Source organism: Hyaena hyaena, unplaced genomic scaffold (genome assembly GCF_003009895.1).
Source record: "Hyaena hyaena isolate Hyena2069 unplaced genomic scaffold, ASM300989v1 scaffold_1977, whole genome shotgun sequence".
Taxonomy (NCBI): domain Eukaryota; kingdom Metazoa; phylum Chordata; class Mammalia; order Carnivora; family Hyaenidae; genus Hyaena; species Hyaena hyaena.
Genome location: NW_024082611.1, coordinates 68,314 through 83,902, shown reverse-complemented (window position 1 = coordinate 83,902; position 15,589 = coordinate 68,314). Strand labels below are relative to the sequence as shown.

Here is a 15,589-nt window from a genome sequence, read left to right as displayed (position 1 = left end):
GAGAGGAAGACGATACTTCCTCCTGGGACTTCTCTGCCCACCGAGAAAGGAATACTGCCTGGAAATTGTGTGGGTACACAGCTGTGGCCACATTCAGTCTCCCGGAGACCGCCTGACTCATGGTTCCCACAGCAGCTACTGTCCCCTGCTCAAGTGAGTGAAGATGCCTGACAAATGCCTTCCTATTGCTGCTGACCCTGCTGCGCGGGGCCCTGGGCGGGGGATGGGGGGGGGGGCTGGAGGATGGGGGGGTTGGGTTGGGGGGTGGCAGGGGAGATGCCCAGCCCTGCCAGCTAGGACGCGCAGGGTCTCAAAGCAGGGCACCCCACTTCCGCGTGGACAGAGGCGCATCTTCAATACGGGCTGTAGGAACAAAGCCCATGTAGGCAGTGCGGCCGCGCACAAACGCGAACCCCTAACTGCCAGGCTGGGAGGGCGGACAATCCCCTACTACTCGGGTCCGCTTGGAGCCCGCCCGAGCGTCTCAGCCGACAGGGGCCAAGGGCCGCTGTCGCCTGCCCAGCACCGCCTCCCTGGGGTCTGCGGCAGGAGCGCCCCCAGTGGCGGGAGGTCCGAAGGACGGACGGTCCCATTGGCCCGAAGCCAGAAGGCTCTCATTGGTCGAAGGTTCGATGGACAGAGGCTTCTATTGGTCAGGCGTTGCGGCGCGCCGCACGGCCTTCTGGGAGTTGTAGTCGTAGCGTCACCAGAGCGTCCGCCATTGTCCAGCGGGCGGTGAGTGGAGTGGTCCCTGAGGCGGGGACTGCTCTCGGGTTTACGGCCGCTTCGGGCTCCTGTTCTCGACCTGTCGGTCCAGGATGAACCCTGAAGAGGAAGCGACAGAATTGGCGATGGCTACGGGGCTGCCAGCAGAATGGCTTCAGGTAAAATAATGGTAACGGTTGCAGCGGGTCCAGCGTCTCCCGCAGGTATTGGCCCTTTGTAGCCCACGGTGAGCACGGCCCTTTACACATGAGAAAACTGCGGCGCACTTCGGGGCGCGCTGTCTGGCCGGACCAGTTACGGTGGAGTTTGGATTCGAACCCAGGCCGTCTGGTCCCCCAGTGCGCATGCTCCGCTGGTACTCCAGTTTCCTTGTTCTGGGATGGGACTTGGTATCTTTCCCTAGGACGGAGCTGGCCCGGCTCCCGCCGATAGCTTTCCCCGCGAAGGCCAGCTGCTGTGTGACGGTGTCAGCGGAGCGCCGAGATGGCAGGTATTTCCGTGCCAGCAAACCCTCCCCGAGAGCCCTGCTCCGCGAGGCCCCTGGCCAGGGGGCTGGACACGACCTCTGAGGGTGACGACAGGTCACCAGGCACCGTATTACTGGGGCTGGAGCGACCACCGGGGCCCCCTCCCACCACCACTCCCCCGCGGGGGCCGTGAGTGAACTGCGCACTGGACGGTCGGTGCCTGCAAGGCCACCCTGGAAGGTGCCTGTTTCAAAGCTCATGCGATTCTAGACAAAGTGGCCGCTTCCCGTGTTCTCCATAAAGTGCTGTCTCCACTTTGGTGGCAGAAACCACATCTTTAGAATTTTATACTTACAGTGTTTTTTGTTACAGTGGTTGTTGTTGTTGACAAGGCTTTGCATTATTTCTGATTTAGTATGCAAAGAGACTATTTTTTTTTAATGTTTTTTAACGTTTATTTATTTATTTTTGAGAGACAGACAATGTGAGTGAGGGAGGGGCAGAGAGAGAGGGAGACACAGAATCGGAAGCAGGCTCCAGGCTCTGAGCTAGCTGTCCGCACAGAGTCCGACACGGGGCTCCAACTCATGAGCTGTGAGATCTTGACCTGAGCGAGGTCAGGCGCTTAACCCACCGAGCCACCCAAACGCCCCAAAGTGAGACTATTGATAACCTTAGATTTGCATGTTTTCAGATGTGTGTTATTGCAGATTTGCATTAAATCACACTTTACTGGGGCACCTAGGTGGCTCAGTTGGTTGAATATCTTTTTTAAAATTTTGTTTGTTACTTATTTTTGAGAGAGACAGGGCGAGTGGGGGAGGGGCGGAGAGAGAAGGAGACAGAATCTGAAGCAGACTCCAGGCTCCGGGCTGTCAGGACAGAGCCGAGGGTGGAACTTGAACTCACAAACCATGAGACCATGACTTGAGCTGAAGTCAGACACTGAGCCACCCAGGTGCCTCCAGGGTCTGACTCTTGTTCTCAGCTGGGGTCTTGATATCTGGGGTGGAGTTTGCCTCAAGGTGGGGTGAAGCCTACTTTAAAAAAAAAAAATCACATTTAGTCTGCTGTGGATGGAGGGGACGGAGCAGAGAATGAGCAATGTCAGAGTAAAACAGTAATTATGACAGTCAAAATAGATTTTATTCACAAATTATTGCAATAGAGGAAAAGAGACTTCAATATAGAACTGGACTCAATTCCATATACTACAAGTAAAAGTGGGAATTTATAGCTGGGCTCGGGGGTGGGTATAATTCTTGCTAAACTGACCTAGGGATTCTTGCTGAAGCAGGCCAAGTGATCAGATATTACCTGGAGGATTCTGTGGGATGAGGACTTTGGAAAGATATGGAGAGTGATCAGATATGGTGGATGGGGATTCTGACTAAACCAACTCTTTTATGAAACTGGGTGATGCAAAGTGGACACAGAAGCCCAGAAGTCAAGGCCTAGTTGAGAAAAGAGTTCAGGGGAGCCAGACTCTCTCAAGAAGAGTCTGTCAGCAGTAAAAGAAAGTCTGTCTGTTGTGTGTAACCCAAAAACTAGTGGCCCAGAACAACAATAAATATTACCTCAGTTTCTGATAGTAGGAATCCTTGAATGATTTAGTTGGTGGTTCTGGCCTGGGCCCATGAGGTTACCATTTTCAAATGTCAGTGTGGACTGCTGTCATCTGAGACTTGACTGGGACTGGAGGATCCACCTCCAAGATGGTTCACTCACATGACAGTGAGCAGTCCCTTCCCATGTGGGCCTCTCTCTGGAGCTCCTTGAGTGTCCTCACAACATGGTATCTGGCTTCCCAAAGAGTAAGTGATCCAGGAAATGCAAGGTAGAAGCCCCAATGCCTTTTGTGCCCTCATTTCAGAATTTACATACTGTCATTTGCACATTATCCTATTGGTTGCACAGTATAGGAGGGGACTGCACAACGACACAAGGACGGACCTTTGAGGGCCGTCTTGGAGGCTTGCCACCACAGGAGGCAAGGAAGTAGAGGGCTTTGAGGTCCAGAATATAGCTTCCTGTGGCTGCCGTAACAGAGTCCCGCATACTTGGTGGCTTAATACACATTTATTCTTACAGTTCTGGGGGCAAGAAGTCTGAGATCAGTTATAGTGGGCTGAAATCAAGGTATAGGCAGAGCCACCCTTGGAGAATCTAGGGCAGAATCGGTTTCCTTGCCTTTTCTAGCTCTAATAGCTATAGACCTTGTATTCCTTGGCTAATGGTCCTTTGTCATCTTCAAAGTCAGCAGCATGGCATCTTGCTTTAGTGGTCACATTGCCTTTTGTCTTCTGTAGTTAAATGTTCCTCCACCTTCCCCTCGAAAGGACATTTGTGATTGTATTTAGGGCCCACTCGGATAATCCAGGATAATCTCCTCATCTTAAAATCCTTAATCACATTCAGAGAATCCCTTTTGCCATTTATGGTAACATTCAAGGTTCCAGAAATTAGGACTGGGTATCTTTGGAGGCCATTACTCAGTCAGCCATAGCCAGGCTGGAAGAGATCATCTTGTACCCAAAGGTGAGAAGGAGCCATTCAAGATTTTTTTATTTTATTTTATTTTATTTTATTTTATTTAATGTTTTATTTATTTCTAGGAGAGAGAGAGAGAGACAGCATGAGCAGGGGAGGGTCAGAGAGAGAGGGGGTCACAGACTGAAATAGGCTCCAGGCTCCGAGCTGGCTGTCAGCACAGAGCCTGACGCGGAGCTCGAACCGTGAGATCACGACCTAAGCGAAAGTCGGACGCTTAACCGACTAAGCCACCCAGGCGCCCCATTCAAGATTTTTTTTAAAGCAAGAATGCCTTGGGTTTGAGAAAAAACATTCAAGCATCTGGGGGTGGGGGTAGAAGAAATACTGCGAGCTAACTAGGATGCGGGGGAGGGAGCCACTGACCCAGTGCTGGCTGATGCCGGGTGCCCTGGTCAGCTGTGGGGGAGTGTGTGGAGTTAAGGAGTCTGATAGCCCATCCCTCCAGGCACCAGTTGCGCAGACCAAGAGGAGGGCTACTGGGGTCTGGGGTGCAGCAGCAGAGGGTCATGAAAAAGCAAGGAATGGACTCCTGTTAGAATTCCAGGAGGAGACGTGAGGGCTCTCAGAGCCACTGAGAGCTCTTTTGGCCTGGAGAGATCAGTACTCAGTGGGCCTGGTGCCTGGGCTCTTACTGACAACCCATGCAGAGTGGGTGATAGTTGAGAGGGCAAGGCAGGGGAGGCAGGAGACACGGGGAGCATGTATCAGGCTGGAGGACCTTCTGAGTGGGATGTTGAGGACATGGCGGCAGAACAGAGACCTCTGTTCCCAAGCAAAGCGGTCTCATGCTTCCTGCACAATTTTTGCCAGACCCATATGTCACCTGTACTATAATTTCTTTAAAATTTTAAAGCCTTTTTTGTGTTTTTCTTAACATACTCCTTTATAATTGAGGTATTTAGTAAGTGATTTTGATTTGCATTTCCCTGGTGGCTAACGATATTGAGCATCTTTTCATGTGCTTACTCAGTATTTGTATATTTTATATTTTCTTTGAAAAAAATACCTATTTAGATCCTTTGCCCTTTTTATTTTTTTTTTATTATTTAAAAAAAATTTTTTTTAATGTTTTTTATTTATTTCTAGGAGAGAGAAAGACAGCGTGAGCAGGGGAGGGTCAGAGAGAGAGGGAGTAACAGACTCTGAAACAGGCTCCAGGCTCTGAGCTGGCAGTCAGCACAGAGCCCGACGCAGGGCTTGAACCCATGAACCGCGAGATCATGACCCAAGCGAAAGTCAGACGCTTAACCAACTAAGCCACCCAGGCGCCCCGATCCTTTGCCCTTTTTGATTGGGTTGTCATTGTTACTGAGTTGTAAGAGACCTGTATATTTTCCAGATACAAGTTGCATACCAGATTTGTGATTTGCTATTATTAATTCTCAGTATGTGGATATTTTTTTACTTTATTTATTTTTAAATTAATTAATTAATTACTTTAATTTGAGAGAGAGAGAGCATGCAAGTGGGGGAGAGGGTCAGAGGGAGAGAGAAAATCCTAAGGAGGTTCCACACTTAACCATGAGCCCAATGTAGGGCTCAATCCCACAACCCTGGGATCATGAGGCCCTGAAACCTGGGCCGAAACCAAGAGTCAGATACTGAACCAACTGAGCCACCCAGATGCCTCTCTTCACTTTCTTGATAGTGTCCTTTAGAGCACAACAATTTTTAATTTTGATAAAGTCCAACTTACTTATTTTTTCTTTTGTTGCTTGTGCTTTTGCTGTCAGATTCTAAGAATTCTTGGCCAATCCAAGATTGGGAAGATTTATCACTCTGTTTTCTTCTAAGAGTTTAATAGTTTTAGCTCTTACGTTTGTCTTTTATCCATTTTGACTTAACTTTTAATACGGTGTGAGGCAGGGAACCAACTTTATTCTTTTGTGTGTTGTCCTGTAGAAGGTGTTTTACAGCCACTTATTCCCCATCATGGCCCCCAAGGAATGATTCTTTGTAGACAGGGAAGCATGGAAATAGAAATGGGTACCTGCTCTGTGCTTCTTGAGGAGGAAATGGCAGAGTCAAAACCCAGATCCAGAAATATGTAGCTTCTGACAGTGGCCACACCGAGCCCACAGAAGGGTTTCATTTGTAGGATGTGTTTTAGATACACTGCATAACTTATAAAAATTAAGTTTTCATTTAAAAATGTGGCCTAATTTTTAGCTACTCGTTAGAGATTGGAAGTTCTGACTATCTGAGGCCTGACTTTCCCCACAATCAGTTGGTTCTGAGTTCCGGCTTCCCCTTCAAGTAGGGCATATATTACCCATCACCTGCAGTGTCACCTCTCACAAGTTAAGTACCTTTATAAGCTCTTACAGTACCCCACTTCAGTCCCTGGTGAGCCTGCCTGGTCCCTTAAGATAGGTGAGTTTCTGACTCCAGCTGTAAACCCCTCTTTTCAGGGAGGATAATGAGTCTTGCTTTGAATCTGAGGATTATTTAATGTATCAGTTAGATGTTACTGTGTGACAAACTATCCCAAAGCTTACTGGATTAAACCAGTAATTGTATTTTTAACCCACAGATCTGCAAGTCAGCAATCTCTTCTGCACCTGAGATCAGTTGTAGGTCAGCTGTGGTTGGCTTGGTCTTGCTGGGATACTTTCCTTTGCCCTCACTATACAACCTACGTGTGACAGTCCAGTAGGTGCCCAGTGGATCTGACTCATTATTCAGAATATACACTCTCTCAGGACACTAGCCTACCAATCTTAGGCTTCTCCATTCCTCCTTCTCTTCTTAAGAGCACTGATGTGGGCAGTCTAGCTGACTAGGAGTGTGTGTGATGTTTCAGGAGCCGGTGACCTTCCGGGATGTGGCTGTAGACTTCACCCAAGAAGAGTGGGGGCAGCTGGGCCCTGCCCAGAGGAGCCTCTACCGTGACGTGATGCTGGAGACCTTTGGGCATCTGCTCTCTGTGGGTAAGGCCTGCTTCCCCAGCTGATGATCAGATTCCTACAGTGACTTATTCTTCATGGGTTATAGGTCATAGGGCCTCTGGTGTGAGGACCTGATCTTGGGCTGGGGCTGGGGGTTAGGGATCTTGCATTCTCATTGCTTGTGGCACATACAGGCAGGGGAGGTTTCTGCCCTTTTCTGTCCCATTTCAAAGCCTTCACCTTATTGTAAGATGTCCTTGTTGCCCTATCAGAAGTCTAGGGCTGGATTCTGAGCTGGTTCTTTTTCTCTGTGGCAGATCCTCACATCCTGTGTCTTTCCCTTGTTCCAGGACCTGAGCTTCCAAAACCTGAAGTCATCTCCCAACTGGAGCAAGGGGCTGAGCTCTGGGCAACGGAGAGAGGAATTGCCCAGAGCCACTGGCCAGGTGAGAAGCTGCCCAATGGGAGCAGCCCAAGAGGTGACTGCAGATGTGCTGCATGGAAAGGATGGTGTTGTCAGGGTCCCCAAGACCCCAAAGATCCAGTGATTACAGCAAAAGAATATAGAGGAAAATTGGCAAGGAGAAAAGGCAGATGCTGTGAAGTCCAGAAGCCAGCCAAGATTCCAGAGCTCCCTTCTAGTAGTCACACTGGACATACTAGTTCCCACAGCAGTGAGCTGTGACAACACATGAGGAATGTTGGCTCCCAGGGAAGCTTGTTAGAAGCTCAGCACCGGGGTGTTTTATTGGGTGCTGGTCACTTAGGCACCCTGTGCCTGGCACAGACCAAGATTCCAGACTCGCAGGGCAAAGCAGGTGTTCACCATAAACCGTAATGCTGGCACAGTTTGGGCACAGTGAGCCACTCATACCAGTTAGGGTGGTGGGAACTCTCTTGAAATCCAAATCCCCCCACACAGCACAGGGCCAGTCTTGAAAACAGGCCCCTCTGAAGACGACAGCCTCGGGCCTGCCCTGTTAGCTCTTCTCTGCACGGGAGGTCTGCGCTCTGCTCCTGCGCGCTCTGTTCTTCTCATCCATGCTCTTTTCTCTGAGCACAGAGACCATCTGCCTCTCCTCTAGTGGCCAGACTCCCACCTCGTCCTTCTTATGTTTTCTCTCCCCACCTTCCCAGTGCGCCCTTTCTACGGGATCATTTCTAATATGTAAACTTGCCCTCTGTCTTCTCCATTTTATTCTCTCATGTCCAGATTCTGTAAACCTGTTCTCCACACCCTTGTGTTCTCTTCACAACAAGGACTGTATTCAGCTGTACATATCTGAAAACTGGGCTAGAGTGCTCAAAAAAAAGAAGCAATTTTTTCACAAAGCAGCCACTGCTGCCTCTGGCTGAGTATTCAGTGATGCCAGGGCTGATGGTTTTGATTCTTCTGGCCTTTCCTCGGGGTGAAGCAGCTCTGGCCATCACATCTGTGTTCCAGGCGGGGGCTGTGGATGTGGGAAGAAGAGTGCCAGTAACATTTGACCCCTTTTATCTGGACAAACTCCAGATTTTAATTTATTTTTGAGAGAAAGACAGCTTGAGCAGGGGAGGTTCAGAGAGAGAGGGAGACACAGAATCCAAAGACAGGCTCCAGGCTCTGAGCTGTCAGCACAGAGCCTAACGCGGGGCTCGAACCCAGGAACCATAAGATCATGACCTGAGCCAAAGCTGGATGCTCAACTGAGTCACCCAGGCGCCCCAAGACTGCCTCCACTTCAGATGCCAGTTGCTAAGTCAGGGCATCCCATACCTTGGACTGACGAGCTGTTAATCGGGTTCCCATGACCCCCCTCCTTAGGTTCAGTAATTTGCTTTTACAGCTCACAGAACTCAGGGATACTATTGGTGGGGTCTGTTGGCTCTGGATGTGGAGGGAAGGGCCAAGGAGTGTAGTCAGCCTCGTGCAGCAGGAAAGGACATGGAAACAGATTCTTTCCTATAGAGCCACCAGGAGGAGTCCGGCCCTGCCAATACCTTGATTTAGGGCTTCTGACCTCAGAGCTGTAAGAGAAGTGCGCCTCCTAGGGCGCTATGCTTGCAGCACATTACAGCAGCCGTAGGAAGCTGATACCCTTGCCTTCACTGCACTGTGAGCACGCGGCGAGCCTGCGCATGCTCGAGTGCAGTTCTTGTTCTGGAAGATTCTGGGACCTGCGCTGGTCCTCCCAAGGTGTCCTACAGACATGAGGGTACCTCCACTTGAGTATCTAAACCTACCAAACTTCAGTTTTCTGAAATGAGCTCCTTGTCTGCCTCCCAAGCCTGCTCCTTCGATGATTTGTTCAGTATCTGCCTCCCCGGCTCCTGAGAACCAGGCTTTTCATGTGTTCGGGTTGCAGCTTCTCCCCAGCATCAGGGCCAGACAGTGAATATTTTAGGCTTTGTGGGCCAAAATACAATCACTATTTGTTTTCTGTCCTCTCTGTAACAAATTAGCTTAAAACAATACCCATTCATTATCTCACATTTCTGTCAGTCAGTGCTGACTGGTTTGTGTGCTCCAGGTCTCACAAGACTGAAACCAAGGTCCTGGCTGGGCAGGGAACTCTGAGAGAATCCATTTCCAGGCATGGTCAGGCAGAATGCAGGTCTGTGTGGCCATAGGATTGAGGCTCCTGTTTTCCTTTGAGACTGTTGTGTAAGAGTTGTTCTCGGCCTTGGGAAGCACACCCATTTCCCGACTAAAGTCCTCCTGTGCAGCCAGCCTCTCCCTTTTACCTGCTTCTGCTTTAAGGACTCTGGGGGTTACTTGAGGCTCACCCTGATAACCCAGCATCATCTCCCTATTTTAAGGCTTCAGGTCAACCGGTGAGTCACCTGCAAAGTGCCTTCATAGCAGTACCTAGATGTCTGATTGCATAGCCAGGAACAACTTTAGAATCCTGTCTCAGTCATACATCCTCTCTTTTTCCTGAAGCCTTTTAAAAACATAAAAAATAGGGGCGCCTGGGTGGCTTAGTCGGTTAAGTGTCCGACTTTCGCTTAGGTCATGATCTCGCGGTTCGTGGCTTCGAGCCCCGCGTCGGGCTCTGTGCTGACTGCCAGCTCGGAGCCTGGAGCCTGTTTCAGTCTGTGACTCCCTCTCTCTCTGACCCTCCCCTGCTCATGCTGTGTCTCTCTCTCTCTCGTAGAAATAAATAAAACATTAAAAAAAAAAAAAAGATACATTTAAAAAAAAAAACATAAAAAATATTCATAGTTGGGAACTGTAGTCTGCCATCCTCTCATCTAGCCCCATACCTGGGCCTGTGGCAGGTATTCGGGAGATTTTTGTTGAATGAATGAAAGCACGAGACTGTCTCTGCAGATGAGGCACTTGGTGTCTGCACAGGAGCAGAACTGAAATTTCCCTAGAGGTGCGAGGAGTAGTAAGGACGGGGGCCCAACATGTCCTCTCTGTGTTTTTTCTGCCAACTCCCTCAGCTCTTTCGTAATCTTTTAGGCTGGGAGCCTGGACCTGAAAGCCGAGCGTCACCCAAGGAGCTGGGCCTTCCTGAGGAGGAGCCATCCCGTGTCATGGAAAGGGAAGGCTTCCTGAGGGACGCTCCCTGTCCCACCACATTAGGGGAGCACTGGGAACGTGAGTGCCAGGTACAGGTGCCCGAGAAGGAACAGGATAATTTGAGGCAACTGGAAGTTAGCCCCGAGGAAGTGCCAGTTCACGAGAAAAGCTATGAAAGTCTCAGACCTGGTGAAAACGGTGTCTTGAGTTCAAACCCAAATCTGTCCTCAGAGACTTCTAGGAAAGACTATCTCTGTGCTTACAACTCACAGGCTACAAACTCAGAAGGTAACTCAAGCTTAGTACAGCAGACAGGCTCATCTGGCAAAGAGCCTTGTGACAGCAGTGACTGTAGCAAAGCTTCCAGTGAGGCCATTCCAGTTACAGAACTCACCCGGGGCCAAGTACAAGATAAACCCTACAAATGTACAGACTGTGGGAAGTCGTTTAACCATAACGCACATCTCACAGTGCATAAGAGGATTCACACGGGAGAGAGACCTTATATGTGCAAAGAGTGTGGGAAAGCCTTCAGCCAGAACTCCTCCCTGGTTCAGCATGAGCGAATCCACACGGGAGACAAGCCCTATAAATGTGCTGAGTGTGGGAAGTCTTTCTGCCATAGCACACACCTTACTGTCCATCGAAGAATTCACACTGGAGAGAAACCCTATGAATGTCAGGACTGTGGGCGGGCCTTCAACCAGAATTCATCCCTGGGCCGGCATAAGCGGACACACACCGGGGAGAAGCCATACACTTGCAGCGTGTGCGGGAAGTCCTTCTCACGGACCACGTGCCTGTTCCTGCATCTGAGGACACACACAGAGGAGAGGCCCTACGAGTGCAACCACTGTGGGAAGGGCTTCCGGCACAGCTCCTCCCTGGCCCAGCACCAGCGAAAGCACGCTGGGGAGAAGCCCTACGAGTGCCGCCAGAGGCTGATCTTTGAGCAGACGCCAGCTCTAACGAAGCATGAGTGGGCAGAAGCCCTCGGCTGTGACCCACCTTTGAATCCAGATGAGAGGGCTCACCGAAGCGACAGGCCTTTTAAGTGTAATCACTGTGGGAAATGTTTTATTCAGAGCTCGCACCTCATCCGACACCAGATAACTCACACTAGAGAGGAGTCCCAGGGCCGGAACCGACGACGGCTCGAGCAGTCCTTTGCCCGGGGCTCACACCTTGCCCGGCATCAGCACACACACTCCAGTGAGAACCCTGGGGGTGGGACGAAGGCAGGACAGCCTGCGAGCCGGGCGCTTGCCTTGTTTGACATCCATGAAATCATGCAAGAGAAAAACCCGGTTCATGTCATTGGGGTTGAAGAGTCTTCCATGGGTGCTTCTGTGTTATTTGACATCAGAGAATCTTCATAGGAGAGAAACTCTACAGATGACTCTTGAACCACAGGTACAGAAATGTGGTAAGTCCACATAGTGCATTCATAGAAGGGAGGACTGGGGGTAGAAACGCCTAAGGCGACCTCTGATTTCTTAAAGAAATGGTGCTTCCAAATACCAGAGATTGATGGTTCTCAAATCTGCCAAGTCCAGTGCCCTCTTTAACTATACGTGTTTTGTGCTGTTCCTTCTATTACTGCAAAATGAATGCATAAGTAATGTAACCTAGACATGTGCATTGTAAAAAATCAATATATGGCCCCTTTTTGTAAAGCATAATTAAAACAAAAGTAATTTATGGTAGAGTAATATGGACTGAATTGGTGTGGTATCACTCCACGTGACTGTATGGACACGGGGGGGCACTGCCGTCGCCATCTGGTGTATGGGATATGTTGTTGGTCACGGAAACAGTCTGAGGGGCATTCCTGTATGGGATGCGATTTTCCTAAGTGGTGACTTAACTCTTGCAGCAGTTTTGGACAAAACAAAATACCGTTGCATTTCTGGAAAATTCTGTATAAAATTCTAAGCGTGCAGGAGTTGATTTGTGTTTCTGTGTGAAATTGACTGAGGATTTCAGTTCACTCATGACAGACTTGTTTCACACTTGTGTACATGGTCCACGGGAGCCAGCTCTGCACTTCACAGTCATTAGCGCATACTTGGCCCCCACCCACATGTCAGCCACACTCATGCCCCGAGAAAAAGACCAAGAAGCCCCCATGAACTTCTGCTACATTCCCTGGGCACATCACAGCTCCTTTTGAAAGCCATTGCCTTGAAATTGGCAGCGTTGTTTAAGCCAGAGGTTCTCCACTGGAGGTGGATTTGTCCTCCAGGAGACACTTGGTGATGTATGGAGACATTTTTGGTTGTCATAACTGGCAGAACATGGGGTGTCATTTGGCAACTAGTGGGTAGAGGCCGGGGATGCTGCTAAACACCCTCTAATGCCCAAGAGTGCCCCCTCAACAAAGAATTAGCCCCTAATATGCCAAGGTAAAGAAACCATGCCCAGGACTATAACCAACTTTTTCCAGAGTCTAAATTGATCAGGGCTGTACTAACAGTCCTATACCTTTGATTTTAACAAGTGATATAATTAACTGATTTATATACACAGTGTGTCCTACAGTAGTCTTTTTGACCATTTTGCAGCATTCCTAATTGGTGTAGAAAAAGGAAGAGAATCTACTTATTTTTCTGAGTAATCTAAATTTTAGCATTTTATCATGGACATCATAAAACATGGATAAGCCCCACTTTTGACCATTCCTCCTCCCTTCCCCATCAATAGTGTGGAGTTGGGGCGCCTGGGTGGCTCAGTTGGTTAAGCGTTCGACTTCGACTCAGGTCATGATCTCACGGCTCGTGGGTTCAAGCCCCGCTTCGGGCTCTGTGCTGACAGCTCAGAGCCTCGAGCCTGCTTCAGATTCTGTGTCTCCCTCTCTCTCTGACCCTCCCCTGCTCATGCTTTGTCTCTCTCTGTCTCTCTCTCTCTCAGAAATAAATAAAACATTAAAAATTTTTTAAAAAAATAGTGTGGGGTACAGCTTCAGGAATGTTCAGCCTATCAGTGCCCTATGGGGAGGGGAGCCCCAGTGGTAACTTCATGGTTCTAGGCAGCTGTGGAAGCCAAGCCTGCAATTGCCCCTTCCCCTCAAACTTGGCCCCCAAAATGGCAGCTCCTAAAGGGTCTCAGAATGGTTGCTGGGTGGGCTGAGGTTACAGTGGCCTCAGTGGATAAGCTGGAACAAGCTTGTCACTCACCTCCCTCTCCAGGCAGAGATGATTACAAATTTTTCATTTCTCTTTTTGGGTCACGTTTTCTAGGCATAATGTTCCTACTGATTTCCTTATAGATGCTTTGAAACAGTCAGATAAACTCCTCAGGGGAAGTTTCTCTAAACTATGGAATGCACGGCTTTATCAGTTTATGAAAGTAATGCAAATTCTTTACTGTAAAACATGGAAAATGCACAAAAGTAAAATTTAATCCAGAGATGGTCTCTACCATTAAGATTTTATGAACTCCCTTGTAATTTTTCATAACAATATAAATGTATACATACAGTGTACACTAGATCTTATGCCATAAAAATATGTTTCTAGTTGTGTTTAGAAAAATTGGAAATTGGAGTCCTTTCTAGTTCTCATGTAACACATGCTTCTTAACTGGTTTTGGGTTTTGTTTTTGTTTTTTGTTTTTTAATTTTTTAATGTTTTATTTATTTCTGAGAGAGAGACAGTGTGAGCAGGGGAGGGTCAGAGAGAGAGGGAGACACAATCTGAAACAGGCTCCAGGCTCTGAGCTAGCTGTCAGCACAGAGCCTGACGACAGGCTCAAACCCACGAACCATGAGATCATGACCTGAGCCGAAGTTGGATGTTTAACTGACTGAGCTACCCAGGTGCCCCTGGTTTGGGGTTTTTTTGAGCATTTTCCTCTGGCCATGAATTTCGTGTAGCTTTTTAAGTTACCTTTCAGGCGGGTTGTAGCAGCGTGACCACCTAGCATTTTACCAGCCTTGACTTATCCAAAAGTGGGGAAGGCTTTTCTACATATTTCCAGGGGGAGTAAAAATTGACTCAGCCTCTGTGAAGGGCAGTTTATCAGTTGCTATCTAAAATCACACACACGGGGCGCCTGGGTGGCTCACTCCGTCCATTAAGCTTCAGACTTCGGCTTAGGTCATGATTTCGTGACTCATGAATTCAAGCCCCATGTCGGGCTCTGTGTTAACAGCTCAGAGCCAGGAGCCTGCTTCTTGGATTCTGTGTGTGTCTCTCTCTCTGCTCCTCGCCCACTAGTAGTACTCTGTCTTTCCCTCTCTCAAAAAATAAAACATTAAAAAAAATTTTTAATGAAAAAAATAAAATTACAAACACAAACTCTGTCACAGTAAACCTGTTGCTGGGAGATATATTTGTACGTTGTAGACTGTACATTGTTTCACTATGGTATTGATTTCAGAAGTAAAAATTTGTAAACAACCTCAGTGTCCACCATGGGAAACTGGGTTAGTGATTTCTGCTGGAATGGAGAATGACAGTTTTAAAAATGGGGACTGTCTTTATGTACTTATATGGGAAAGAGCTCCAAGATACATTGTTAAATGAAAAGATGTAAAACAGTATGTAAAGTATGTTTCCATTTGTGTAAAAAATCCTTTGCTTACACACACACACACACACACACACACACACACACAGTCTCCCAAGGATATAAAGTAACCAAGCTTACTAGTTGCTCTTGTGGAGGAGAAATGGGGGAAAAGGATGAGGAATGATTTTCACTCTATATCTTTTGATATTTTTGGAAATTTGAAACCTGTAAAAGTATTACCAGTTCAAAAAATAAATTTAAATTAAAAATCTCAACTCTTTCAAGTTAAAGTAAGTTTGATAATTGGTTTCATTGTTTTCTGTCACATACACACACTAAATTCTTAGCCACACCTGTTCTTATACAGGCACACATGTATGAGCTTTGCGTTATGGAACCAGTCAAGTGTAAAATAGCTTTGACCCCATGGATTTTCCTGCAAGCTATTGTAGCACATACATTTCCAAGTTATTTTATTAAATTCCCTGTATCAGCCCAAATTATGCCCTCACATAAATTGTGGCCAATAGCCAAGTTCCCCATGTTTAGTATCTCCTTGTACATCTTCAGAGATATTCAAGGCATTTGTGCAAAAGGTAACTGGTAAGAAATCCATCCTCTGAAGAGCAGTCTCCTGTAGGTCTCTTGTAAGCAGTTAGAAGGTGAACATCTAGATGTTACAAGTTGTCCATCATGGTAATCACTAGCTAGGTATAGCTCTTTAGATATAATTTTAAATTCACCCAAAAATAAGATAAAAATTGAGTTCCTCAATCACATTAGCCACATTCCAGCTGCTCAGTAGTTACAAATAGGACGAACATCTCCTTCAACTCTAGAAAGCTCTTGCACAATTCTGCTCTAAAATAAGTGGCTAAGATGATTTCTTTAATCTCCCCTTGTGATCAACTGACTAGTGGGAAAGAAGGGTAGAG

General features: G+C 47.8%; 1 protein-coding gene across 1 annotated transcript; it reads left to right on the top strand.

Annotated features, from left to right (window-relative positions):
• Window positions 1-723: 723 nt before the first annotated feature.
• ZNF8 (zinc finger protein 8) lies at window positions 724-11,848 on the top strand. Its single transcript, XM_039225211.1, has 4 exons — window positions 724-884; window positions 6,550-6,676; window positions 6,985-7,080; window positions 10,083-11,848. The coding sequence occupies exons 1-4, from the start codon at window positions 819-821 to the stop codon at window positions 11,519-11,521; spliced, it is 1,728 nt and encodes a 575-aa protein (XP_039081142.1). The 5' UTR covers window positions 724-818; the 3' UTR covers window positions 11,522-11,848.
• The last annotated feature ends 3,741 nt before the right edge of the window (window positions 11,849-15,589 follow it).

Excerpts from the sequence above, each read along its gene's own strand:
- ZNF8 (XM_039225211.1), top strand. The coding sequence starts at position 819 with ATGAACCCTGAAGAGGAAGCGACAGAATTGGCGATGGCTACGGGGCTG. Across the intron at positions 885-6,549 it reads TGCCAGCAGAATGGCTTCAG|GAGCCGGTGACCTTCCGGGA; the intron begins GTAAAATAATGG and ends GTGATGTTTCAG. Across the intron at positions 6,677-6,984 it reads TGGGCATCTGCTCTCTGTGG|GACCTGAGCTTCCAAAACCT; the intron begins GTAAGGCCTGCT and ends CCCTTGTTCCAG.